This window comes from Chrysochloris asiatica, unplaced genomic scaffold, assembly GCF_000296735.1.
Source record: "Chrysochloris asiatica unplaced genomic scaffold, ChrAsi1.0 scaffold00026, whole genome shotgun sequence".
Lineage (NCBI taxonomy): Eukaryota > Metazoa > Chordata > Mammalia > Afrosoricida > Chrysochloridae > Chrysochloris > Chrysochloris asiatica.
In genome coordinates this window covers 19642084-19669063 of record NW_006408544.1, presented here as the reverse complement: position 1 = coordinate 19669063, position 26980 = coordinate 19642084, and the positions used below count along the sequence as shown (strand labels likewise).

The following is a 26980-nucleotide window of genomic DNA, read 5'->3' as shown; positions in this document are numbered from 1 at the left end:
TATTGTGAATTATGTGGTAGTTTACATGGGAGAACATTAGTTTTACATTCATCCTATTGTACATTGTTTCATTGCCATGGCTACAGTCCCCTCCATGTATCATCAACCAAAGGATATATCCTACAAGCCTGCCCCCCGGTCGTCAGCACACAGACCATTTGCCCCTCTGGGTCTAAAGTCCCCAGCTGCTCTATCTCTCCATGTCATTGTCTCTGTCTCCATCTCTTATGTCACTGCTTCTCTGGGTAGGGTCCCGCTCTCCGCTTTTTTCCCTTGATGGTCCCAGGGATCTCTGCTCCTAGACTGCAAAATCAGTCACTCCCCTTCTTTTGCTACAAAATGTCTACCGTTAACATTTCCAACCCTCACAGTCGGTCCTGATAACAGTTATTCACTATTGTATCACAAGAGACCTATCCCCATCTCCTTTCATCAGCCCCACCCAGACAGATTATATACTACTCAGTGGAGATTCTACATTTCTTCATGCCCTCTGGATCTAGGTTCCCTCTTGAAAGCTTGTAAGCCAGTCACTTCTTGCCTTTGTAGCCCCCCCTCCCCCCACTTTGGGTAGCCAATGTCCCATTCTTTCATTCTGATGTCTGTGGAATTCTTTTACCAAATATCCCTGGGTTAAATTGTTATTTGAAGACTGACACACAGAGAGGCTCTTGATTATCCAAATTGCTAATGTGCATTGATTTTCTTTTGCAGAAGCTGAGTATCTATGGTGATTTGGAATTTATGAATGAACAAAAGCTGAACAAGTACCCAGCTTCTTCCCTTGTGGTTGTTAGATCTAAAACTGAAGATCATGATGAAGCAGGGCCTCTACCTACAAAAGTGAATCTTGCGCATTCAGAAATTTAAGCTGTTTTTTTGTTTGTTTGTTTGTTTGTTTTTTTAAAAGTGTAATTGACATCTAAATTTCCATTCCTGGTAGGGCTTTCTAAATGGTTTCATTGGGCATCAGGCTTAAGAAATCAGTATGAAATGCAAATAAAGTCACCCAAATCTGTAAAGACTATGTGCTGTAACTTTACCTGTATTTTTTTTCTTTTGTAATATAAAAGATGGATATTTGGGATTGTCTTTTTATTTTACTAATATGTGTAACTACTTTGTTACTTACATTGTTGTTGTGGGTTTTTTTCTGAACCTTATCCAAATCTATGATCTCATCATTCTTTTTCCCTACTTCCTACCATGAAATTGTCAAGTCACCTTAGTTAATAAATTGAGTGCTTAGTAAGATATAATACTTCTGCTCAAAGATGGCCCATAGACATGTAATTTGAGATTTAGTAGGAAATACTCTTTAATTATATTACATTTTCAGTTGTATTGAACTGAAATCATTAAAATTTCATTTGAATATCTATGTGCTGAAATTTGAGTTAATATAGTTTCCTTATCTTCCATTCTATCCCTAACTGACCCAGAAAAGGATTATGAAATGTCCTGTGTCTGATTGCTTTATAATATGATGATCAGGGAACAAACTGAAGCAAAAATGGTCCTCTCAGGAGTGCATTTCATGCTATTTTGGACTGACAGTAGGTTTTTGTTGAATGAGTCTTTCCAAAGAACTATTTTTCTCTGTTAGAAAAGTGTACATATCAGGAGAAGATTTTTCATTTTGACAGGAAGAATTAGACTCTTGTGATACAAAGCTAAGTATAGAATTCATGTGTTGTTAACATTTCCTTACCTACATATAGATTTAAATAAGAGTGATATCAAATAACCTAGTCCAACTCAGTGTCGTTGTACCATGAAATATTAAATAACTTTCCAATCCAACATTATGTTAAATCTCAAGGGCGCTGTTGGCAATACTGTTGTTAAGTGCCCTCGAGTTGGTTCGGACTCATATCGACCCTCTATAGGATTTGAGGCGCTCTGGTAGTGTAGTGGTTACGAATCAAGCTGTGAACCACAAGGTCAGCAGTTCGAAACTACTAGCTGCTCCACGGGAAAAAGATGAGGCGTTCTGCTCCCATAAAGATTAACAGCCTCAAAAACCCTGTACAGGGTTGCTATGAGTCGGAACCGACTCCACGGCACATAACAACAACAATAGGATTTCTGAGGAGCGGCTGGTGAATTTGAACCATGGTTAACAGTCCAGTGCTTATCCTACTGTTAACTGTTAAGTGCTGTTGACTCGGTTCCTACTCACAGGGACCCTATATAAGGTGTCTGCGGCTTTAAATCTTTGCAGGAACAGAAAGCCTCATCTGTATCCCTTGGAGCAGCTGGTGGACTCGAGTTGGGAACCTTGTGGTTCGCAGGACTAAAGTAGTGCTCTGTAAATAAAGTCATACATTTGCCCTACAGCCTAGTCTTCAGCTTTCTGTGAATCTAAAGAAAATGAAATTTAACAGCTAATTAAGGCAAAACGTAGAATCGTTTGCCTAAATTTGGAAGACAGAGGGCTTGAAAGTATGTGGACATATCCAAAGAGGGGCAGAGGAAGCAGTCCTTGACAAGGTAGAGAATTCTCTTTCTTTTTTTTTTGTTTTGTTTTGAGAAAACAGTTACTTAAACATGGAGAATTGTTTATAGTTACTTTAAAAAGAAACAAAAAAGCCCTATTGTCTGTTTCCCATCTAAGATGCATACTTATGTTCCTTAATCAAGCATAGGACTAATTGTAATTCATCATGCATCCAGTGAAGCAAAATGAGGGAAAATGCTATAGATTTATAGAAGTCAGACAGCCTACTGCTAAGAAAGGCCTCCCTTATAAAAACAAAATTAATAGAAAGGAAAGTCTACATTAAAAGGCTATTCAGGATTCTCCTACCTCCCTTGGTTTTGTTTCTCCTTGGTTCCCTACTGAGGTACCCCTGAGCTACCCTCATTGCTCTTGAAAATACTGACCCAAGTTGATTGTAAAGTGTCATCGAGCCAATTCAGCTTATACACAGCAATTCTATATAGCGTTTCTGAAGAACGGCTGGTAGGTTTAAACCTCTGACCTTGTGGATAGCAATTCAGTACTTATTCCACGGTGCCACATCAGGACCCAAGTTTAAAATTTAAATTTAGTTGTTAAATTGCTTTTGAGTTGGTTCCAACCCATAGTAGCCTTGTATAGGGTTTCTGAGGCTGTAAATCTTTACGAGAGCAGAAAACCTCATTCTTTGCCTGTGTTGCTGCTGGTAGTTGCAAACTGCTGACCTTGAGGTTAACAGTCCAACTCAAGCACTATGCTACCAGAGCTCCTTTAAAATTTAGTAGGCCCTCAAATAACTATATCCTGGCTCCCTCCCTCCCCCATGGTTAAACCAAGCAACATTTTCAAGGAGAGTTACTTTCTTGTTTTGAAAGAAAAAGGAAATACTACCACCCCAACAAAAGTAGCAAAACTGACCTTATAGCCCCCTTCTCCTAAAGTAACTTCAGAAGCTCAGCCCCTTTTGAATGACCCCAGTTTTCCTCAGTACTTTGTAGACCGGATTGCCTCTTTCCCATCTTCTGGACTTGTCTGGGCCCTAGGCAAATACCCAAACCCTTTATCTCCTGGTCCAAACCTGTCTTCGGCCTGTTGTCAATAAATGCCGTTGAGTCAGTTGTGACCCAGTAACCCTGTATAAGGTTTCTGAAAAGCGGTTGGTGAGTTTGAACTTCGAACCTTGCAGTTCTACCCCACCTTGAAGGTCCAGTTCTTATCCTACTGTGGCACACCATGACCCCACATCTTTGGCCTAAGAGATAGTTAATCAGGTAATTCTAAAGATAGCAGTCATCACCATAATGAATGATCCAGAAAAATGTTTTCACAAAACTGGTCACCTTTTATTTATAGTAAATCAGAAATTACCAGAATATTTGGGCTATGTATCTTGTCTCCAAAATTACAATTAGGAGCTGAGCTGCTAACCACAAGTTCAGCAGTTCAAATCTACTAGTCACTCCACAGGAGAAAGATGAGATTTTCTGGTCCCGTTAAGCCTCACAGCCTTGGAAGCTCTATACAGGGTCACTGTTAGTGGGAACTGACTCTGGTACCCAACCACCACCACCACCATTAACCTTCTTGAACTGATGCAAAGCCCACTATTTTTATTTTGAGCTGATAATACTAGTCCACAGTGAAGAATCCTATCACTGTTACTGGTTTGGCCTTAGATTAGTTCATGATTTTGACAGTATTACACATGGTTCCATCATTTGTGTGGACTGTGCAACAGGATAATGTACCAGACTGCAAGGTTAGTGTTTCAAGCCCACCAGCCGCTCCTCAGAAACCCTAGACAGGATCGCTATGGGTCAGAACTGACTCAACAGCACTCATCAACAACAATTATCCAAGGACTAAATATTGGGAAGCACTGATATACAGGTTCCTAGAACATTCCTGGCAAAATTAGCCCCTCACCTTAAGAGTATGCTTCATTAACAATGAGTTCACCACCACACCAAGGCAGTGGTTTTGCCCAGATACTACAAAACCCACAGTCCAGCCATTCACTTACCACTGTGAGGGCCTCAGTGCCAACAAAAAAGACCCATTGTTCCAGGTTGCTCAAAGTTTAAAGAAAGTACAGACCATTAATTAGTATGTTCACTGATTATGACTAGATATGGGCACATATAGGAAGGCCTTCTAGAAAGAAATTAGATCCAAGCTTAAACTTGGAAGAAAAAGGAAAACCAAAAGATAGGGAGCAGTCAGTGTAGGCACTGGGAACAGTATACTCAAAGGCCTCAAGATATGAGGATGGGACTACAAAGTGTTTAGTAGGCTGAGATTGAGCATATAAAAGTGTGGCAATTAGGGCTGGAGGGACCAGATCATACAGGACCTTATTAAACCTAGATTTGATTGAGTTGCAGTAATTAAATGGGAGCCATGAAAGGTTTTAAGCAAAAGAGTCAACTGTTTTAGATGATTCATTCAGACAATAGACCTCCAGCAAGATGGTGGACTAGGACTCTACACAGACTCTCTACAGCAAACATACAGGAGACCAAATGAAACAGACAAGTGATAATCCTGGAACATTGAGTTCCAGAGAAAAGGTTAGAGACGTAGATTGAGTACTTACTGGGAGGAGAAGCTGAATAGGCTGGTGAAGAAACAGTCTGCAGCCGGCTTGAACTTTTACAAGCAGCTTTGGAGACAGACTGTGGCTTGGTGGCAGATTTCACATCAGGGAATAGTAATGGAAAAGATGCCATTCCTGCTTATTCCCCGCTCTCCCCTGGTGACCAGAGAGGTGACAGGCCCCCACCCTTGTCCATCCCCAGTGTAGATCCTGCTCTCCAGGAGTTTGGAGCCTTATGGTTCTGAGTTATGCCAGTGTGAGGCAGGTACCAGCTGTGCCACCTTAGTTCCTGCTCCACAGAGCCACCAGGCCAGCATTAGTCTAGCAGAAACCCTCATAACCAGGTGCCCAGCCCCAGCTACCCTCGGGCCTTGAGAGACTGAAACAAACTACATTCATGACATCCATGCCCTTCCGATTTCATGTCCTGAACATAGACAACACCTAGACCTACCGAAAATCCCCCAAAGGCCAGGAACTCCACTGTCACATCTCTCTCCCACCTACCTACCTTGTGAGTCACGTGGCTGGCAGGAGACCCCAGAGTTTTCTGTCTGGATCCAATACCTGCATTGGTTTTTTGTTTTGTTTTTTCCTTTCATTGTTTCATTTTAATGATTTTTTTTTTTCCTTCTTCCTCTTTCCCGTCCCTTGATTTTTATCCTTTCTATCTCTACTTTTGTTTTTCTTCATTTCTTGTTTCTCATTTCCCCCCTTTTTCTTTTTGAAGTCCTGGTGTGGTGATGCAGGTTAATGCACTGGACTGTAAATTCCATTTGAACTGCAAAGTCAGTGGTTCAAGCTCACCAGCCGCTCCTCGGAAACCCTATACAGTGTCACTATGGGTCAGAACTGACTCGACAGCACTTGATAACAACATTCTTCTTTTTTTTCCCTGGGTTTTTGTTTTTTATCCCCTCTCAATTTTCTCTTCTACAACTCCATTTTCCTGATACTCCAGTATTTTTAGTTATTACATTTTTTTGTGTGTGTTGCTGCCTGTTTTGTTTTCTTTTTTCTCCTTTATTATTTTTTGTTGTCACTTTTGTTTGCTTGTTTGTTTACTCTGTTTTGTTTTCTTGTGTGTATGTGTTTGTGTTTTCCTCTATTGTCCCACCCATCAGGAGACAGCAACTGTACCCATACAGCCCTGCCACATGGGTGCCTTTTGCAGCTCCACCCACTGAGCAAGAGCCTATACCAGCTCCGATACCACCTGATCAATGATAGACAGCAGCCAACACCAGTCAAACCCACCCTAAACTGAGCTTCCATTCTCTAACTCCACCCACCAGGAGGCAGTTGGTGAGAGCCTATGAATTCACAACAGTCATCATTTAAACACAGATATAATACCGCCACAATGTCCTGAGGACCTTAGATAATTTTAGTTGAAATATATATATAACTAAATCAATTCAATACAGATGCAGCGCCACAATAACACAGACGTACCACCACCACAATGTCCTGGGACAAAGGCTAATTAGATAATCTTATACATGCTTGCTAAAAGTGAAGAGGACTTGAAACATTTACTGATGATCAAAGAACACAGCCTTCGGTATGGATTGCATCTCAATGTCAAGAAAACAAAAATCCTCACCTGGACCAATAACCAACATTCTTATCAACGGAGAAAAGATTGAAGTTGTCAAGGACTTCATTCTTCTTGGATCAACTATCAACATTCGCGGAAGCAGCAGTCAAGAGATCAGGCAAATCTGCTGCACAGGAACTTTTTAAAGTATTGAAGAGCAAAGATGTCAGCTTGAGGACTAAGGTGCCCCTCACCCAAGCCATGCTGTTTTCAATAACCTTATATGGATGTGAAAGCTGGACAGTGAATAAAGAAGATAGTAGAAGAATTGATGCCTTTGAATTGTAGTGTTGGAGGAGAATACTAAAAGTGCCACGGACTGCCAAAAGAACCAATATATCTGTTTTGGAAGAAGTGCAGCCAGAGGGCTCCTTGGAGGCCAGGATGGCTAAACTACGTCTCTCATACTTTGGACTTATTGTCAGGAGGGAACAGTCGCTGGAGAAGGATGTCATGCTGGGTAAGATGGAGGGTCGGAGAAAAATAGGAAGACCCCCAACGAGATGGATCGGCCAGGTGGCATCATTGATGGCATCAAGTGTGGCAGCAGTAGTGAGGTTGGCCCAGGATCGGACATTGTTTCATTCTGCTGTGCATGGGGTTCTGACTCGATGACACCTGACAACAACAACATACAAAACAAGAAAGTGGCTCAAACAAATAGCCAAAATGCAAAGCCAGAAAGCGTTTTTGAAGAAGAAAAGGTAAAGAAGCTCCCTGAGAAGGAACTCAAAAGAATGACAGTTAGGTACTTTCAACGGCCTAACAGATCAAGGAACATAAGGAGAACACAGAAAAAAACACTTAAGAAAAATTCAGGAAAACACTATAAGAACAGACAGACAAACCTGCATTCATAATCAAAGGAAACATTGTGTATTACAGTTAGAAGTTAATGAAAATATTTCATTGTTTCCTCATGTAAATTCAAAGAACACCAGATTTAGAAGTTATTTAATTTTCTTTTGTCATTTTAATTATTTTTGTTTGCTTGTGCAATTCTGAATTATTTGGGCTTGTTTTACAGCCTTGTGTGCTTTTTATTCTTGAATGATTTTGCAGTGTTGGAACAGCAATAATTGAAGGCTTGGGTGGGTAGAAAGAAATCAACTACTAATTAGAAATGAGAGGCTTCAACAAAAGCTCTTGATAATGTTACCTCGAGATATACTATCATGTAGTCATTATAGGAGCCCAAATCCGTTAATTTCATAATGCTTCAGCATAGTAAACATCAATAAAATTTGGATCATCTGCATTAAGCAGATTACAATGCTATAGAAGTATCTATTCAGATAGTCCATAGTGGGTTGTTTACTGATTTCCTCCATGACATATTGCAAAGTCCTATATAGCACTCTCAAGGAGTTCTGGTGGCTCAGTGGCTTAAGTGTTGGGCTGCCAGTTGAAAGGTCTGTGGTTTGAACTCACCAGCCGCCCACTGGAGCAAGATGAAATTTGCTTCCACAAAGATTTACATCCTTGGAGATCCTAGAGTGAAGTTCTACTCTCTCCTATAGAGGCAACTTGAGTTGGAATTGGCTGGACAGCAGTGGATTTTTACAACACTCTGACAAATCAGCTTAAATGGATCCTTACAATGTCCCTCTAGGAAATCAGGAGAGGATTTAACATCTCCATTTTACATCGAGGAAACAGCTTCAGAGAGGAGAGCAGCCGGGAAGACCAGGCCCCGGCCTCTCCTCCAGGCAAGTCTAGAACTGAATCTCCCAGTCCCAGGATCAACCTATGGTATTTTCTTGCCCATGTGGCGTTACCCGTGGGGCTCAACTACTAACCAGCAAGTTCAAATCCACCCGGAAGCACCTGGGAAGAAAAGCTTGGTGATCTACAAGTAGTCCTCGACTTACACGGGTTCCATTCTGAACAGTTCAGAGTTGTATTCTATGGCAACTGGTTTGGTTTGGTTTTTAGCACTGTCCAGCTCAGGACTAGGGTCTGGACTAAGAAGCCCCAGCCCTCAAGACAATCTCTCTGTAATTAGAAATGGATACAGGTATTCAGATATAATATTGCACCTTTAAAGGGTACAGGTGTGGAGCTAGGGTTTAATGCGCTGGACTGCAACTTGGTCAGCAGTTCAAGCTCACCAGCTGCTCCTCGGAAACTCTATACAGGTTCGCTATGAGTCAGAATTGACTCGACTGCATACAACAACAACAAAAGCGTACCAAACACACATATACTTATTTCATCTTCACCATGACTCCAGGAGGTAGAGATTATCCCCATTGTCCGGATGAGGAAACAGATTTAGCATGATTTAAAGCCAATTAAGGAGTCCTGGTGTGGCGCTGTGGGCTAATGCGTCAGACTGCAATCTCGTTTGAACTGCAAGGTCGGCGGTTCAAGCTCACCAGCCGCTCCTTGGAAACCCTATACAGGGTTGCTATGGGTAGGAATCGACTCAATGGCACTTAACAACAGCAACAAAGCCAATTAAAGTTATATATTAATCAGGCAGTCAGGATGAAAACCCTCCTCTGTCTGACTCAAGCTGGTTGTGGTTTGCTGGTCACAAGTGTAGTGGGTCTCCCCTAGCCAGGTTGAGATGAAGGCACAGACCATAAGGAATGCTTATTGCTGTAATTAATTGCCATCAAGTTGCTGCCAACTCATGGAGATCCATCCGTAGGGTTTTCAAGGCTGAGACCTTTCAGATGCAGACCCCTGGGTAGGTTTCAGCTGCCAAACCTTGGGTTAGTAGTTGATTTATGGTTTGTGCCACCATAAATCAAAAAGAAAAAGACAAACCACACATAGAAAAATGGGCAGCATATGAAACAGCCATTCACCAAGAAGGGACCTATATGATCAATAACTAAAAGGCAGTTTAACAGCATAGTGAGGAGCCCTGGTGGTACTGTGGGGTAAGCATTGAGCAGCTACCTGTAAGGTCAGCAGTTCAAACCCACCAGCTGCTCCACAGAAGAGAGGTGAGGCAGTCTGCTTCTGTAAAGATTTACAGTCTCAGAAACCCTAAGGAGCTATTTTACTCTGTCTTTTAGGGTCACTAAGAACCAGAATTGACTCAATACCTGGGTTTAACAGCATAGTAAAGTGCCAGGCTTCTCGTGAGTTTAAAGTGCAATCAAATCTCCTAGGGATCTGGTGAAAATACAGATTCTGATTCAGGAGGTCTGAGGTGGGACCCAAGATTCTGCCTTTCTAGCCATGGACCACCCCATTAGGTAGTGAGAACATATGTAAAGGATGAGTTTTAGACTCTTCAGCTAGCCTGGATCTGAATGTTACCTCTGCCACTTATCAGCTATGAATTTGGATGAGTAACATCACTTCACTATGCCTCCATTTTCTTATCTGTAAAATGGAGACAGTAACAATTCCCATCTCCTGGGGAAGGATTAAATGTACATTTATTAGTGCATGTAAAACATACTGCAGGTTTCTTTAGGTGGCAAAATAGGCTCAAATGTTAGCAGTTAGTGGTAGTTGTAGAATAACTAGAGAAACACAAATGAAACCACATTGAGATAACATTTCACGCCTACCAGACAGGCAGATGTTAGAAAGCCTAATAATTTCAAGGATCGGTGAAGTGTGGGGGAGACAGGAACTCCCTCATACTGCTGATGGGAGTGCAGATTGGTACAACCTCCAGAAGAGCCATTTGGTGGTGTCTGGTAAAGTTAAAGCAGTTTGCTGTGGGTCTGCCACCTGCTACACAGGAAGGAGTGCTCTCTGGGCTCCAGGATCACCTGCTGTATGACCTTGAGAATGTCTGGACCTTAGCTCCCCTTCTGTAATATGAGGTGGTTGTGCTCACTGAGCCCAAGGTCCCTTCTTCTTATAAAGGAACATTCAAGAATCACAGACTCAAGGAAGGTCAGAGACTGAAGAGCGTGAGTTGATCCACAATGGCAAATGGTCAACATGCTGGATACACACACTCTACCCTCCACAGTATTGTGTCTGAATGCCTTCATCCATTTCTAACTAGAGAGACATTGCCCTAGGGCTGGGTTTCTTAGTCCAGGACCTAGACTGGGGCTGTACAGTGCTAAAAACCAAAAAAGCAGTTGTCATAGAATCCATTTGGGTTCATGGCAACCCCATGTGTGTCAGAGTAAAACTCTGACCGACGTCACTAATCGTTCACAACAACACTTTCCTCTAAGCCCAGTCCTGACCTCACAATGTTCTGAACCCCATGTTACAGATCAAAAACAAAAAAAAACAACCATATCTGTTGTCATCAAGTCTATTTTGACTCATGGTGACCCTGTGTGTTACAGAGTAGATCTGCTCCATCGAGTTTCCTTGGCTGTGATTTTTATAGAATCAGATTTCCAGGTATGTCTTCCACAGCACCACTGGGTGAATTCGGCCTGACAACCTTGAGGTTAATAGTTGAGCACAAACCATTTGTGCCACCCAGGGGCCACTACCTATCAGTGGTAGTTGGCAGACAAGATTAAATCTAAGGGTATTTATCATCTCAGCAGATGTCACAGGTGTCTTGCCCATATCCCTTAGCCCTTTCTGCTTTGGGGAACGTGAGCCTAGTTTAGAAACACGAGTCTGATTTCTAACTGTCAACACTGGCATCTCTGCCAAGGGCAGGTGAGTGGTACCAGGAATAAACAGCCTTTAGTAGTTGTTGTTTGAGTCATGGTGTTGGAGAATAATAATAAATACCATGGACTGCCAGAAGAACAAACAAATCTGTGTTGGAAGATGTACAACCAGAAAGTTCCTTAGAAGCCAAGATGATCAGCCTTCTCTCGTACTTCAAGTGTATTATCAGGAAGGACCAGTCCCTGGAGAAGGACATTATGCGTGGTAAAGTGGAGGGTCAACGGAAAAGAGAAATCCTAACAAGATGGGATTGACATAGTGGCAGCAGCAATGGATTCAATGGGCTCAAACATCACAACCATTGTGAGGATGGGTCAGTACCACGCAGTTCCTTCTGTTGTGTATAGGGTCACTATGAGTAGGAACTGACTCGACAGCACAAAACAACACCAACAAAAAGTAGTTCTCAACCGATGACTGGCAGGAGCTGGTAAATAGTGTTTTCTCTTGGCTCCCTGAAGTCCTAAACCAGATGAAATTCCACTTGTCCAGAGTAGTTATGTACTTAATAACACATGTTATTATTATGTCTTATTGGGATTGCTCCCACCCAACTAATTATACTTGACCTTGAATCTTAGCTTAGTTTAATTCTGGGGAACTCCAAACTAAAACCCCTTCTCCATCTAGTCTAACCCCTTCATTGTAGGGATGAGGGACTGAGGATCAGAGCGGGGCAGTGAATGATTTGCTGAAGCCAGAGCCAGGGGCAGCGCCCCAATGAGAACCCTGTTTTCTTGACCTTATTCACTACATTCCCAGGGCTGCATTTGTCTACCTCTGTAAGTTAATGTGCCAGACTGCAAAGCTGTTTGAACTGCAAGGTCGGTGGTTCAAGCTCACCAGCTGCTCCTCAGAAACCCTATACAGGGTCACTATAGGTCGCAATCTACTCAAAGGCACTTAACAACAACAATCATTAGCCTGGGGATCTGTATTTTATTTCCCAGTGCAAAAGAAAAGGCTGGTCACAGGTAAGAAACTCCATGAGCGCTACAGACAGGATGCAGGGAGACCCCTCCCTGGAGCCCTGAGGTAGACACTTCCTCTTTCTTTGGTGCCCAGGTCCTTGGACAGTCCCTTAAACTCCCAGGACCTTGGACTCATCCTCAGGGTATAGGGTATACCACCTATACCCTATGGGTGAAGCTATATAGGATAGGGGCTCACTGAGGTAAGTGAACAGCCCTACTTCTCTTTCCCTATCTCAGGCGCTAGCTCAGGAAAAATAAAAATGCATGTTGCCACTTTTGAAAGAAAAATAGTTAAAAATTATATGTGCAATATTCGGTAGAGAAATGGATATTTTTTCATCCTAGATGATCTGCTTAATTATACAGAACATCACTGAAAAAGCGAGCCCTGCTTTTTAGCCACAGACATGTTAAATCTGGTTCCAGGGACAGGTCTCTGTGGGGTCTTCATGCAGTCTCATCACTGACTGGGAGACAAAAGCATACTCTGGAAAGTTCCTGAATTCAGCTCTCGTCCCTCCCATCCACTGCCTGACTCCAGGGCAGTTTCCCCCTCTCTGAACTTCTGGCTTGTCATCTGTGAAGTGGGGATGATGAGTCCCACCTCAGAGAGTTGTTGTCCTGTCCTCTTGCCCTTTCCCTGTGCAGCAGAGGCACTGCAGCCTGGCCACAGGGAGGGTGCAGCCCAGGGCACCACCTCCAACCCTCCCTCCCCCAGGCTGCCCATGGTGACAAGCCTGGAAACTTATGCTGAGTCCACTGCACCTGGAGACTGGAGCTGGGAGCCCTGGATATGAACAAGATCGTACCCCAGGTATGATCTCTGCTGAGAAGGCCCCAAGCCCTGGGTGAGACGTGGACAGTGAGGAGTGGAGGTGTTCAGATTGTCTGTCCAGAGACCTGCACTGCCGCCTCACTCCCAGGCCATAGTGGGACTCAACAGAGGAGCCAGCTCTATAGCTCAGGGAGCGAATGCTGGGAGGAGACCAGGGGACTGGGGGGGAGGTGCTGATATTATGGTAGGGGACATCAGCCTAAGCTAGTTTAGACAGGACAGGAAGAGGCACTGCAGACAGAGGTGTGGAAATGTGAAGCAGGCATGATGTGTTTGGGGAGTGTGAGGGGGCAGTGGTTCCACCCGAGGCCCTCAGTGATCCGGGCAAGAGAGTTTTCTTCCCTGGGCCTTAGTCTTCTCCTCTGAAAAACTCCACAGTCTTTCTGTGCTAAGCCTACCCCTCACTCTGTTCTCTTGGGCAGGGAGATTTCAATGGCAACGTTGCTACGGAAACTAAAACTCTCCCTGGAGGGAAAGGTAAGGGAGAGGAGACCTGGGTCAGTGCTCTGCGGGACCTTCAAGGTCGGGGTTCCCTGGACTGTGCAGTTGGCTACGGAGGCACAAAGAAGGTTCCCTTTAGGCTCCAACTGTCTCTCAGACCTCTACCTCTCAGGTTGACATCAGCTCCCAGCTTCCTGGCTGACTGTGCTGACAGCCATTTGCTTAATGTTGTTGCTATTATGTGCTGTGGAGTTGGTTCTGACCATAGTGACCCTGTATAGGGTTTCCGAGGAGCAGCTGGTGAGTTTGAACCGCTGACCTTGCGATTCAAACGAACTTGTGGTCCAGTGCTTATCCTACAGCACCACGCTAGGACTCCCTTGCTTAATGTTGTTAAGTGCCATCGTGTCGGTTCCAACCCACAGCAATTCTGTATAGGGTTTTCAAAGAACAGCTGGTGAGCTTGATCTGCTGACCTTACAGGTCAAACCAACCTTGCAGTCCAGCGCATTGCCCCACAGCACCACTCCAAGGTTGTTCAATGTGTCCATGCACAAGCACGTATTGAACACCTACTGTGTGCTGTCTACCTCACAGATATGCTGACACCACATTCAGTGCCCACCTGTGGTGTGGGGGGAAGAGCTCTGGAGTCAAACCCATAACTCAGTGGGTGACCTTGGCAATTCTCTTCACCTCTGAAGGATAAAGTGAGGAGGGATCACGCACTTACTGAGCACCCTTTACTATGTACCACTGACTCACTGAGCGCCCAGGTCAGTTCTCTTTAACTTTATAGAATGCAGGAAGGAACTAACACCATTTATACATAGTAGAACATCTACTATGTACCCTGTCTAGATCTAGATTTGATCAGTGAGGAAACTGATTCAGAGAGGCAGATAGCAATAAGAAAGAAGAAACAAGGATGGAGGTCCTACTATGTACCTGGCTTTGTATGGGTCTCTGCATACTAGCAATTCTGAAAGGAGACCTCTGTTATGGAGAACTGGCGCTCAGAGACATTGGGCAACCTGGCTAAGGTCACAGAACTGGGAAGACGGAAAGACAGGCTTCAGTTCTGGACTGGGGCCCATCCGGTTGCAAAGCTCTAGTGCCTTCCATTGTTCCACATGGATGTTTGTTTCTTTCCAAATTCTGACTGATGGTGGGTGGTTGTGGAACAAAAGAGCCTCCTGTTTTCTGGAGGGGATCTGCACTTAAGGGCCTTTATGGCATGAAGTGCAGCATCTCCATCTGGGTATGAACCTTGATTCTGCTGATACACCCCTGCGGCTCTCCCGGGACCCCTCCTAGTTCACAGCCTGTGTTACACAAATATTTGAGGAGCTGCTACTTGACTGACCAGGACGCTTCTCCTTGCCTGGCTTCCTGCTATCTTCCTGGTTACCTGAGTTTACCCTTTGTTTGCTAACAACAAGAGAGCCACTCAATTTTAGATTTATGCTGCATCTCCCACTATTGTCCCCAAGCCCATCTCAGGCTTTATCGCCAGGCTACTTGCTGTCCCCACCTGCCATCCTGTCTACATCCTGTCCTCTTCTGTGCCCTCAGCCAGGACCACCTTCTCTTGTCTTCCTGTAGAAATCCCACCCATAAGGTCCCTCCACTGAGCACCACCGGCACCCTGCCCATACCTTCTTGTTCTTTTATTTTAGTTTTATGAAAACTTTTCCTTGAAGTACAGCAGACATATTGAAAAGAATGTACTGCTTGAGGCATTTTCACAAACTGAATAGAGCCAACCAGAAAGGAACCCTGGTGACACGACGGTTAGGTGTGAGGATGCCAACTCAGCAGTTCGAACCCACAAAGACCTGGCCATCTGCTCCCATAAAAATTAACAGTCTAGTAAACCCTAGGGCACTTGTCCTCTGTCCTGACATGTTACTGTGTGTGTCAGAATTGGCTGTATGGCACACACCTGCCACCCAGAGGACTTCAACCAAACATCTCCAGTCCCCAGAGTTCTCTCCTGTAACCCCTTTCTAGTCACTGCCAGGGTAGTCATCCTGACTTCCAACAGTCTAGATTCATTTTGTCTGTGTTCTCTGTATTATGATTACTATTTTCTTGTGCTAAAATATGTCAAAATGGTTAAGCATTTGGCTGCCAATGGAAAGATTGGCTGTTCATACCCATGCAGTGGCAACTTGGGAAAGAGTTCTGGCTGGCAATCTTCTCCAGAAGGATTGGTGGTGGTGGTGGTGGTGGTGGTCGTGTTTGTGCCGTGGAGTTGGTTCCAACTCATATTGACCCTGCATAGGGTTTCCAAGGCTGTAAATCTTTACAGGAACAGAAAGCCTCATTTTCTCCCATGGCACCGCTGGTAGTTTCAAAGAAATCCTATGGGGCAGTTCTGTCACATGGGGTCTCTGTGAGTCAAAATTGACTCAACAGCACTTAACATCAGCATATATGACCAAACATTTGCTACTTCAGCCATGTCTCTGTGTTTAATTCAATGACATGAATGATATTCATCATGTTGCGCAATCGTCGTCACGATCCATTTCTAGATGATTTTCATCACCCCTAACAGAAATCAGTGCCCTTTCAGCACCAGCCCCTGGTAAATGCATGTGCCTATTCTAGGTATAAGGAGCTCTGGTAGCGTCGTGGTTACGAGTCGAGAAGCTAATCTCAAGGTCAGCATTTCAAATCTGCCAGCTGTTCCGTGGGAGAAAGATGAGGCTTTCTGCTCCCGTAAAGATTTACAGCCTCAGAAACCCTGTACAGGGTCGCTATGAGTCAGAACCGACTCCACGGCACACCACCACCACCATTCTAGGTATGAAATATGCATCAAAATATCTGGACTAGGCACTAAACTGAACACTTGGCACTGTGAGCTGTCAGGGTGCTGGTATGGGATCCAACTCCAGAATGCACCATCAGTTGGAATCTTGGAAAGGGCCAGGGTTTGGGTGTAAGCAGACGTGGACTGGCATGCCAGCTCTGCCCAGGATGATCTCAAGCCAAGTCCCTTTTCTGAGTCTTAGTCCCCTCATGTAAAAAAGAACTCTGGAAAATAAAACTAACAGCACTGAGGGGCCTGAGGTGGTTTCTGCCCCATGGGAGGGGCTTGGTAAGCTTCTGGGGTGGCAGCCCTCTGGAGGGATAGGAAGGGTGTGGGGCCGTGGAGCAGAGATCTGTGGCCCTCCCTCATCTGACTCTGCTCTCACCGGGCCTTGGAAGCCCAGCCTTCAGGGATGCCCTCCCTGCTCCCAGTGAAGAGCCTCCTGCAGGGTGCCAATGGGGCTGACCACCTCATCACATCCCATGGGCTTGTTTCCCTCCTCACACAGTGGGCTGTAACTCCTTCTGCTGCTCCCGCCGGGGGGCCTGCCTCTCGGCCTTTGTGCTGCTCCTGCTGGTAACTCTCGCGACCCTCATCTCCCTGGTGGACATCCTTGGACTCCCACCACGTACACCAGGTCAGGGTGGTCAAGGCCTTCTGGAGAGAGAGTTGGGGGGATAGTGAGATGGGGGAAGCCTGACCCACCCAGATTTTGCATGAGTATGTCTGTGCACATGTGTCTGTGTGAGCATGTGTGTCTCACTGTGTGTGTCTGTGGAACGTGAGTGTCTCTGAGCTGGCTGTCGTACTAACTGAGGCAGCTCTGGGAGGGAGCTGCGATGCATGAACATAAGTGTGCAGACTTGCTCCCATCACCGACCTCCATGCACATACGTACGGCAGAGTCCGTTACTCTCCTTGAATTCTTTGGGGCTGACGTAGGGGTCACTCCACAACACACTGAGATGGAAGGGGAGATTGTCAGAAAGACCTGGATACGAGGGAGGTAGCCCAACCTCTGGAAAGAGCAGTGAGTCCACAGGCTTGGGCTGTTCACTATGCCTGTTGCAGTTCTCCGAGCTTTCCTTTCTCGTCTGTACTGTGGGGCCAAGAGCAACACGTTACAAGCTCATTTGAGGGAACAATAAAATCAAAGTGTGACAGTGCCTAGAAGACTACAGTTGTGCCCAGCTGTTAGGGATTCTGACACCCCGCAGCCAGTCCAAAAGTACTGCTTCCGAGAATCTCACCCAGTGCAGGGCTCCACCATTACAACCACTCACTGACTGGAACATCATTCTCAGAAACTTCCTATGACACTGTAAGTGTGTCTTAAATAACAGAGAGCACCATTTCTTAATCTACATGTTCTATATCCTAGGGATAGTCAGAGTTTTATTTAGCCCCTCCCCCAACTGTGGGGTGTGTGTCATAACCCCCATTTTATAAACTCGGAGGCATCGGAGAATCTACCCAAGTTCACATAGCTGACATGCAGAAAGGTGGAGCTCAGGTGAGAGAACTTGAGTAGGTTTGATGCCCTTGAGAAGAGCACCCTTGACCCTGGGGGCCTCCCCCTGCCCACTCAGGGGCCCAGGCCTGTGTGACATCTACTAACAGGACGGGCTTCCTGTGCCATGACCGGAGGACCTGTATCCCAGCCAGTGGGGTCTGTGACAGTATCCGCACCTGTGTCCATGGTGAGGATGAGGATGAAAGCCTATGTGGTGAGTACTTCTGGACCCTCCCGGGGCCCCCTGAGGGCTGCCCCCCAACTCCTAGTCTCCCTGAAGTCATATAGAACCTTAACTGACCCTGAACACACTGGGTACCCTCCCATACCCAGGCCTTTGCTTGAATGGTGCTCTTGGGCAGGATTGCCTGTCTCCTCCCATCATGTCACACACACTGGAGAATGCTTTCCTGCTGCCCATCTGTTGCCTGGATAACCTGAATGCCTCCTTCAAACATTGCCTCCCCAAGAAGCCCTCCTCAACCCCCAAACTGGGTGAAGCACCCACCACGAGGTCCTCATGCCCCCTGTCACTCCATAAGAGCCAGCCCTAGTCACACTGGTTGTCACACTCAATTGGCATGTCCTCTGAAGTAGGCCTGGTTTAGTTGATCTTAGGGTCCTTTAACCTGGCACAGAATTCAGTAAATGAATGAAGAGAACTGACCCCAGACCTCAGAAACGTGAGTTTTCAGAGGAAAGGAGACCTGGCTTCGGTGGACTAGATGGCAGCATAAATTGGAGGGAGAGCCTGGTGAGTGGGCAGGGGGAGCTGGTGGAGAGAAAGTCATTGCATCGTGGAGTCCAAGACTAGACTTCCTCACAGCACAAGGCAGGTTCTTCCATAGTGGGATGGCTTATCTGTGAGAATGTATGTTTGTACTGAGTTTACAGCTGCCTCCCAATAGCATCTCTGACTTGTCTCAATTCTGACTCAGCCCCCCTCCCCCATGGACCACATTTTAACCCATATCCCATGTTGATGGCAAGGCTTTCTTGTTCTCCATGGGCTTCTGCTTCTCCAGCCCACAATCATCCTCCTTGTGATCTCCCCACTGCAACAGTGCTCCCCTAAACCGGGACTGTGAACCAGGGATACGTGAACAAATCCAAAAATTTTAAACATGATCCAGAAGATCAAATGGAACAGGAAAAATTATAGGTAAAAGCCCTGTTAGAAACTTCATCTCCCTCTTAGAAAATGAGGGCAGCCTATGTTATGCAGAACAACAAAATCTCTTGACTAATGGACTGAAATAAAGTGATGTCCCACTCAAAGATGGCGGCCCACCATGCTGCTTTGGATGTGTGTTGCTCTACACAGCCCTGATAATGATCCAGTCTCCCCCATCAGGGTCTCTACACCTTTTCCAAGTCTCACATTCCAGGCCTTAGACTCATACATATCCTGTTCCATTTATCATTTGGGGTTTGTTCTGTTTTCACTTTGTTGATTGTGACTAAAGTGGTTTGAACTGGTTCAAATCCCTGCCCAGAACACATAACTGTGTGTTCCTAGACAGTCCCAGAAACATCCAGGACACTTTTGGTTAGGTCTGGTCAGTCCAAGGAACAGAGGCCTGCACCCTTCTTGATCTGGGTTTTACATCTCTAACAATGTGGCCAGACTCCTGGTATGGTGCTATAGGATAAGCATTTGACTGCTAACCATGAGGTCAGCAGTTCAAACCCACTAGCTGCTCTTCAGAAACCCTACACAGTGTCGCTGAGTCTGCACTGACTCGATGGCACTTAATAAGGCCTGAGTTTTGTGTTAGGGTTTTTAGTGAGCCTGTTGCACTAACATAGAACACACTTTCGAGGCGGGTCCTTTGACTTCCTCTCACAAGTTTGTGAACCCAAAGCCCATGAGTTCTGGGACCTAAGCACAAGACTTTACCTTTTTATTCTTGCATGTTCCTGTTGGAAGAGTCTTCTCGAACTTGAAGGTAGACTCGTGTTAGGTAGGTGTCTGGAGCTGTGTGGGATGGGAATGCACATGACTGGGAAGGGCACAAGGAACAGAGAGGCAACTCTCTAGGGTGCTTGTCATACAAACTGGGTGTACAGGGAAAGAACATATCTCTCCCTTCCACTCAACGACTTTCTTACCCAGAAAACATTCTCCTTGCGCACATCCTGCAATCAATGGGAAGTAATCCTGAGTTTGGTAACTGCCAGGGTGGCTAGAATGATCCCCCTCCAGATAGCCCTGAGACAGCTGTGGCCAGATGTAGACTTCCTCTTGCTTCATCTGTCCCTCTGCAGGAGCTGTGCCCCAAAGCCTCCCCAGCTTTCTTGTGGCCCATTGTGGAAACCCTGCCTCCTGGATTTACTCAGACCAAAGGTGTGATGGGGTCAACAACTGCGGGGACTGCTCAGATGAACTGATCCCAGGTGGGGCCTGGACACAGGTTGGGCTGGGGAAGGGGGCCAGACAGTGGTCAGAGGGCAGGATCTACCCAGGGAATCTACCAGGTTCCTCCTCGAATCCCTGGAAGAGCATTCCACCCCTGTTTGAACACCTTCAATGCCAGCATGCTCATTACCACTCCAAGTATCTCCTTCTGGAGGCTCATTCTTTTTTGGTGGGCAGTTTCCTTTCAACTGCACATGAAGAAACTGAGGCCAATATAATGGTAATGCAAGGAGTATACGGTCCCACTGGAATTTGAACCCGAGTCTCCTCATCTCTTCTGTACTGCCCAATAGCAGCTGAACAGGAATCACTATCCCCAATTTATACGTAGTTAAACTGAGGCTTAGAGAGGAGAAGGGACTTAATACAATGAGAGACATGAAGGGAGCTTAAGTGTAAACACAGGTGTCTTGACTGCAAGTGTGGAGTTCTTTCATTACTCCAGTTTTTAAAAACTATGCCCACCTGAGTATTTGAGCCTGGCTTCTGAGTGCCATTTCGCTTGTCTTCCTTTACTTAGTAACAACCTTGGGCAGATGAGGAAAGAGGCTCAGACAGGGAGAGCAACTTGTGTGAGGTTACACAGCCTTGGAGTTGGGGAGAAAAGATTCTCTTAGCTGCAGGGAAATAAGGAGGACAGTCAATCCCAAGTTAGATGGGATGGGGCTACGGGGTGCTGGGTCCTGAGCTAGTGGGCGGGACATTTCAGAACATACCCAGTAGGGTTCTGTTTCCCCAGTGACCATGTGCCCACCCTGTGGCCCCGGGTGGTGGCACTGCACCCCGATTGTCTTCAAGTATTGCGAATGCATTCCGAGAAGTCTCTGCCGGGACCACACTCAGCACTGCTCCGACTGGTCAGATGAGTACTCCTGCCCTGGACCCTGAGTACCTCCCAGGCCAGAGTGAAAGAAGGTTGGAAGGATTGACGTAGAAAATCCTTTCCATGTGCATTGAAAGCTAGAACACAAGGGCAGAAGGAGCTTTGAGATCATGTGGCATGATCTGTGTGCTTTCTCTCAATAAGAATTGTGTCTCCTGCTTTCAACTTGTTCAGACTCTGAATACGTGCCGTGGCAGGGAGCTCACCATGTTAGGCAGCTCCCACCAAAGATTAGGACTTCCATGTTCATCGCAGCACTAGCCACAATAGCAAAAAGATGCAGAGAGCCTGAATGGATAGACCAACTGTAATACATATACACACAATGGAATATTATGCAATGATGAAGGATAACAAAGCTGCGAAACTCCCCATAACATGGATGAACCTGGAGGACATTATGCTGAGTGAAATTAGTCAATCACAAAAGGACACACATTGTATGAGACCACAATTGTCAAGAAACGGTTTTCATGCTAAAAGAAACGTTCTTTGATAACTACTAGGAGTAGGAGGGAAGGGGTAGAGGGTAGACGTGTGTTAACTCAGGTGAAGGGGAAGACAGTATACAACAAGAGGGAGGTTGGCAGAAGAATGATGAAGGAGGAAAAGACAGGGAGGAATGCAAGAATTAAAGGAAATAGAAGTAAATACTGCTATGTGGAGTCCTGGTGTGGCGCTGTGGGTTAATGCATTGGACTGCAAAGTCAGTTTGAACTGCAAGGTTGGCGGTTCAAGCTCACCAGCTGCTCCAACCCTATAGAAGGTTGCAATGGGTCAGAACCAACTCGATGGCACTTAGCACCAAAAACTGTTATATATTATAATTTTGTAATAACAATGATACATGGATAAATACACAAGCTGAGTGGGTGTGGAAGGAAGAGTGGGAATAGAATCACAAACGTATAAAGGTTTGATGGAGGATGTTAGTGCATTGGTCTTTACCATTGCTGCAAATATATCCATAAATATGGAGCATACAGGGGGTAAAATTATGAAAACTTCTTATATATTACCAAACACTTCAAGGGAATGAATCCCTGGGTCTGGGGGCTCAGGACCATAGTCTCGGAGGACACCATGGTCAATTGGCATAACATAGTCCACAAAGACAGTGTTCTACATCCTGGTTTGGTGAATACAGACTGGGATCTTAAAAGCTCATGAGCAGTCATCTAAGGTGCAGCTATAAGTCTCTCCCTGTGCAGAAGAAAGAAGAGTGGTGACAATTAAAGATGCTAGCAAACAATTAATCCAATGGACTAATGAATCCTGTGAGAATCAGTCTCCCTGACCCTGAGACCAGAAAAATGTCAGTGGGGCCTGGCTACCACTACCAACTGCTCGGAAAGGGATCACATTAGAAAATACTGGATAGAGTGGCAGGAAATGGAACAAAACTCAAAATTATTTTTAAAATACCAGGCTTACTGGTCAGAAAGAAACTGGAGGAACCATAGGACTATGGCCCTTGGTCACCTTTTAGAACTGAACTCACCCTGGTGGCTCATTTTTCAGCCAAGCAGTAGTTAGGTATATAAAGGGGATAACACTAGTGAGGTATGCACATCCTACTATGGTCAACAATTCGATCAAAAGGGCAGAACTAATCTAAGGACAAAATCCAGAAGGTCTGGGAAAGATGGAGGAATGGAAAACAAGAATCACAGAGAGGAAGTGGGATAAGTGATGTTCCATGGAGGGGATAGCAATCATTGAAATGAAACCAAGCATATGATTTGTTGGATGTAAAATTGATAATCTATTCTGTAATCCTTCACTCAATTCACAATAAAAAGTTTAAAGGACAAAGACGAGGACTTTCAGGATTCAGAGCTGCTTCTACACAAAGGGAATCTGCTCGCTCTGCTCCAGGATGGACTTGAGGGTCTTGAGTTTGTCACCCCTTAAAGAGCAGACAGGTCTGGGGTTTAAACAGCAAGCACAGAAGTTTAGCCCTTTTGGATAGCACCCATGTGAAATGTGTTTCACTTTTTGCTCCTTTGGTACTTAAAGCCGACATTGCTAATCAAGCGTGCTAGGCTTGGCTGCAGCTTGAACATTTTTCACAACTCAGGAATCCTAGTAGGCTCTACTGGTAGATCATGTGAGATGGCTCATGAAACAGGATATTTGTTATCAGCCATCCCAAGAGGCTCTGAGCTCCTCATTGTCCCTCTGTACATCCTTTTCCACCTCCCTACCTCCACTCCTGCCCATGATTAACTACTCAAAGGAACAGTCCAGCTTTCTGGAATCAGGGGTTATATTTTGATTCTGAAGCCTGAGTGAATGAGCCATTTCTTGGCACACCCTTCCTTCTACCTTCACAACATCTAGGCAAGTAAGGACAGATGTCTGCATGAAACAGGAGAGGAAACTGAGGCCTAGAGAGGGACAATGACTTGCTCAGAATCACAAGAAAAGTCTTTGCTGGAATCGGGACTTAAACTATGGAATCCCAATCCTGAGTCTGTCCTGCTACCAGAGTGATGGTACCTTGGGCAGGGGTGAAGTCTGCATGAGATATTAAAAAAAAAAAAGGTTATCTTGAGGGTCAGAATATCCAACTCATATTTTGGAGGAGAGGCTTGGAATCCACTAATGAAAAGGTTGCCGGTGAGGGAACAAATCTGAAATTAAGGATTCCTGGTATGGCACTATGGGGTAATGTACTGAACTGTAAGATTGGTTTGAATTGTAAGGTCAGTGGTTCAAACTCACCAGCTGCTCCTCAGAAACCCTATACATGGTCGTTATGAGCGAGAAACAACTCAACAGCACTTAACAACAACAACTGGCACAATGGTTAAGTGCTCAGTTAAGTGCTTGGCTGCTAACTATAAGGTTGCAAGTTCAAACCCACCCAGCCAGTACATGCAAAAAGACCTGGAGATCTGACCCCATAAACATTGTTGTTGGGTGCCTTCGAGTTGGCACCAACTCACAGCAACCATATGCACAACAGAACAAAACACTGGCTAGTCGTGTGCCAACCTCACAACTGTTGCTACGCTTGTGAGCCTATTGCTGCTGCCACTGTGCAAATCCATCTCATTGGGGGTCTTCCTCTTTTTCACTGACCCTCCACTTTATCAAGTATGATGCCTTTCTCCAGGGACTGGTCCCTCCTGATAATACGTCTGAAGTATGAGGGACAAAATCTCAACACCATGGCTTCTAAAGAGCACTCTGGCTGTAGTTCCAACACAGATTTATTTGTTCTTTTGGCAGTCCATACTACTTTGAATATTCTCTTCCAACACTATAACCAAAAGCATCAATTTTTCTATGGTCTTTTTTATTCATTGTCCAATTTTCATATGTAGATGAGGTTGTTACAAATACCATGACTTGGGTCAGGCTCACATTAGTCCTTAATTTGACATCTTTGTTCTTGAACACTTTAAAGAGGTCTCATGCACTAGATTTGCCTAATGCAATACATTATTTGATTTCATGACTGCTGCTTCCATGAGTGTTGATGGCTGATCTAAGCAAAATGAAGTCTTTGACAACTTCATTTTTTTCTCCATTTATATTGATGTTATTTATTGATTCATTTATAAGAACTTTCGTTTTCTTATTGAGATACAACCCCTACTAAAGGCTGTGGTCTTTGATCTTCATTAGTAAGTATTTTACTTACCTCTTCACTTTCAGCCAGCAAGGTTGTATCATCTGCATATCGCAGGTTGTTAATGAGTCTTCCTCCAATCCTGATGCCAAACTTTTCTTCATAGAACCCAGCTTCTCAGATTATTTGCTCAGCATACAGGTTAAGTAAGTATGGTGAGAGAACACAACTCTGGTACACACCTTTCTTGATTTTAAACCATTCATTGTCCCCTTGTTCTGTTTAAATGACGGCCTCTTGGTCATGCGGACAATGAAGTGATCTGGAATACTCATTCTCCACAATGTTGTCCATAGCTTGTCATGATCCACACAACTGAAAGCCTTTGCATAGCCAATAAAGCACAGATAAACATCTCTCTGGTATTCTTTGCTTTCAGTCAAGATCCATCTGATGTCAGCAATGATATCCCTCATTCTATGTCCTTGTCTGAATCTGGCTTGAACCTCCGGAAGTTCTCTGTCAATGTACTGTTGCAGGCGTCTTTGAATTATCTTTAGCAAAATTTTACTTGTAGAGGGCAAGGGGTGGAACAAGGTAGATAGGGGAACACTGAGACAGGTTTGCATGGGCTAAATGCAACAGAGGTAAATAGTGATGGATGCTCAAACTTGGAACAATAGGGCTCTGTGATAAAAGGATCAAGGCATAGTTTGAAGAGGGGAAATAATACTAAGATGCTTGACTGTCTTATGTATATTGATTTCCCTTGCCTATATTGTAAAATGGACTCTTGAGTTGGATAGGAAGGAATGTTGGGAAACATGATTACAGAAAATTTGTAAGACCGTCTTCAGCCTATAACTGACTGGAATACCTAAAAGGGGTTCTAGAACTTGCTCAGTGAAATAGGCCTCCTGCAGAGCCTTTACAGAGTATAAGACCTTAGGTGGAATCCTGAGCCCCATCCAGAACCTTGTGAGGTGGGACATTCCCACTAGAAAGGATTTGCAGACCAGTCTGGAACAGCTAGAGTGACAGAAGATACATCTTCAAAGAAAGATCATCAGGAAAAACCCAAAACAAAATGGCAGTATGACTGGCTACTACAAGAATAAACAAGTTGTTCACTGGGAAGCCATCAAGGCAAGCAATCAAGTTCCTTCAGCACAAACCCCCCTGTAAGACTAAAACTCAAAGGGAACACATGAGCAGGTATGTAAGCTTGCTGACGACCACACTGGTGTGCTGGTGAGTGGAAGAGGGGGAAAGGCGGCAATGAAGAAATGGGCTGAAATCAACCACGTTCCACAGACTCCCATTGACCTGGAGATGAGAGAGTGAAGAGGAAGGGCTGGTTGGTCCAAAGTGTGGTGAGACCTGGGGACACCTCCGCCTATAGACAAGGACATAGCCACACAGGGTTAGAGCTGAGAGTGAAGCATCCTGCTGATATGAAGTGAGGGGAGGTGGACAAGAACACCCAAACTTGAAAAGATAGTACCCATTTGAACTAGCCTCGATGGCTTGATAATCAAGAACTCTACTGGAGAAAGATTAAGAACAAACAATTTTTGGTAAAGGAAACGAAGGTAAATTGCTACAATTTGATGAACTTGACTTATACTCATGGAGGTTGTTGTTGTTGATAAGTGCCGTCGAGTCGGTTCCAACCCATAGCAACCTTGTATAGGGTTTCCAAGGAACAGCAGGTGAACTTGAACCTCCAACCTTGCAGTTCAAATGACTTTGCAGTCTGGCCTATTAACCCACAGCGCCACACCAGGATTCATGGAGGTAATAACTCTAGATACCAATGGAGAGAGGAGTCTTCACATCAAGTATCAATGCTATCCCCTCTGTACACAGGGTAGATAGGGATGTGCAACTCAGACATTGGCTACCTAAAATGAGGGGGAAATAAAGGCATGAAGTGACTGGCTTACAAGGTTTTAAGGGGGAGTTTAGTTTAATAGTGTGTGGGGTAAAAACAGTCCCCAATGGATAATTTTCATCTTGTCTAGTTGAGTTTGGTTAAAAGAGATGGGGAACAAAAACCAACTCAGCATGGATTAAAGACCTAAATGTGAATCCGAGAATTATGAAGGCCATCGATGAAAAATTAAGGACAAATGTGAGGGCTCTAATTCAGGGAATACACAGACTACCAAACATTTTGAAAACTATACAAACAAAAGTAGACAAAATAGATGATTAAAAACTTATGTGCATCAAAC

At 44.8% G+C, this 26980-nt stretch overlaps 2 protein-coding genes across 4 annotated transcripts in view; both read left to right on the top strand.

The window, feature by feature from the left end:
• TMEM59 (transmembrane protein 59) overlaps window positions 1-1026 on the top strand; it is a 53502-nt gene extending 52476 nt beyond the window's left edge. The window contains exon 8 of the mRNA XM_006839796.1: window positions 715-1026. Coding sequence (XP_006839859.1) covers window positions 715-870 — 156 coding nt within the window. The 3' untranslated portion in view covers window positions 871-1026. The remainder of the gene's footprint in view (window positions 1-714) is intronic.
• Window positions 1027-13044: 12018 nt separating this feature from the next.
• Window positions 13045-21168, top strand: LDLRAD1 (low density lipoprotein receptor class A domain containing 1). Of its 3 annotated transcripts, XM_006839793.1 has the most exons (6): window positions 13045-13065; window positions 13509-13563; window positions 16857-16985; window positions 17938-18075; window positions 20130-20258; window positions 21020-21168. In XM_006839793.1, the coding sequence occupies exons 1-6, from the start codon at window positions 13045-13047 to the stop codon at window positions 21166-21168; spliced, it is 621 nt and encodes a 206-aa protein (XP_006839856.1). The 3 variants fall into 3 exon arrangements, with proteins under 3 accessions (XP_006839856.1, XP_006839857.1, XP_006839858.1); XM_006839794.1 differs by lacking the exon at window positions 16857-16985; XM_006839795.1 differs by lacking the exons at window positions 16857-16985; window positions 17938-18075.
• Window positions 21169-26980: the final 5812 nt, after the last annotated feature.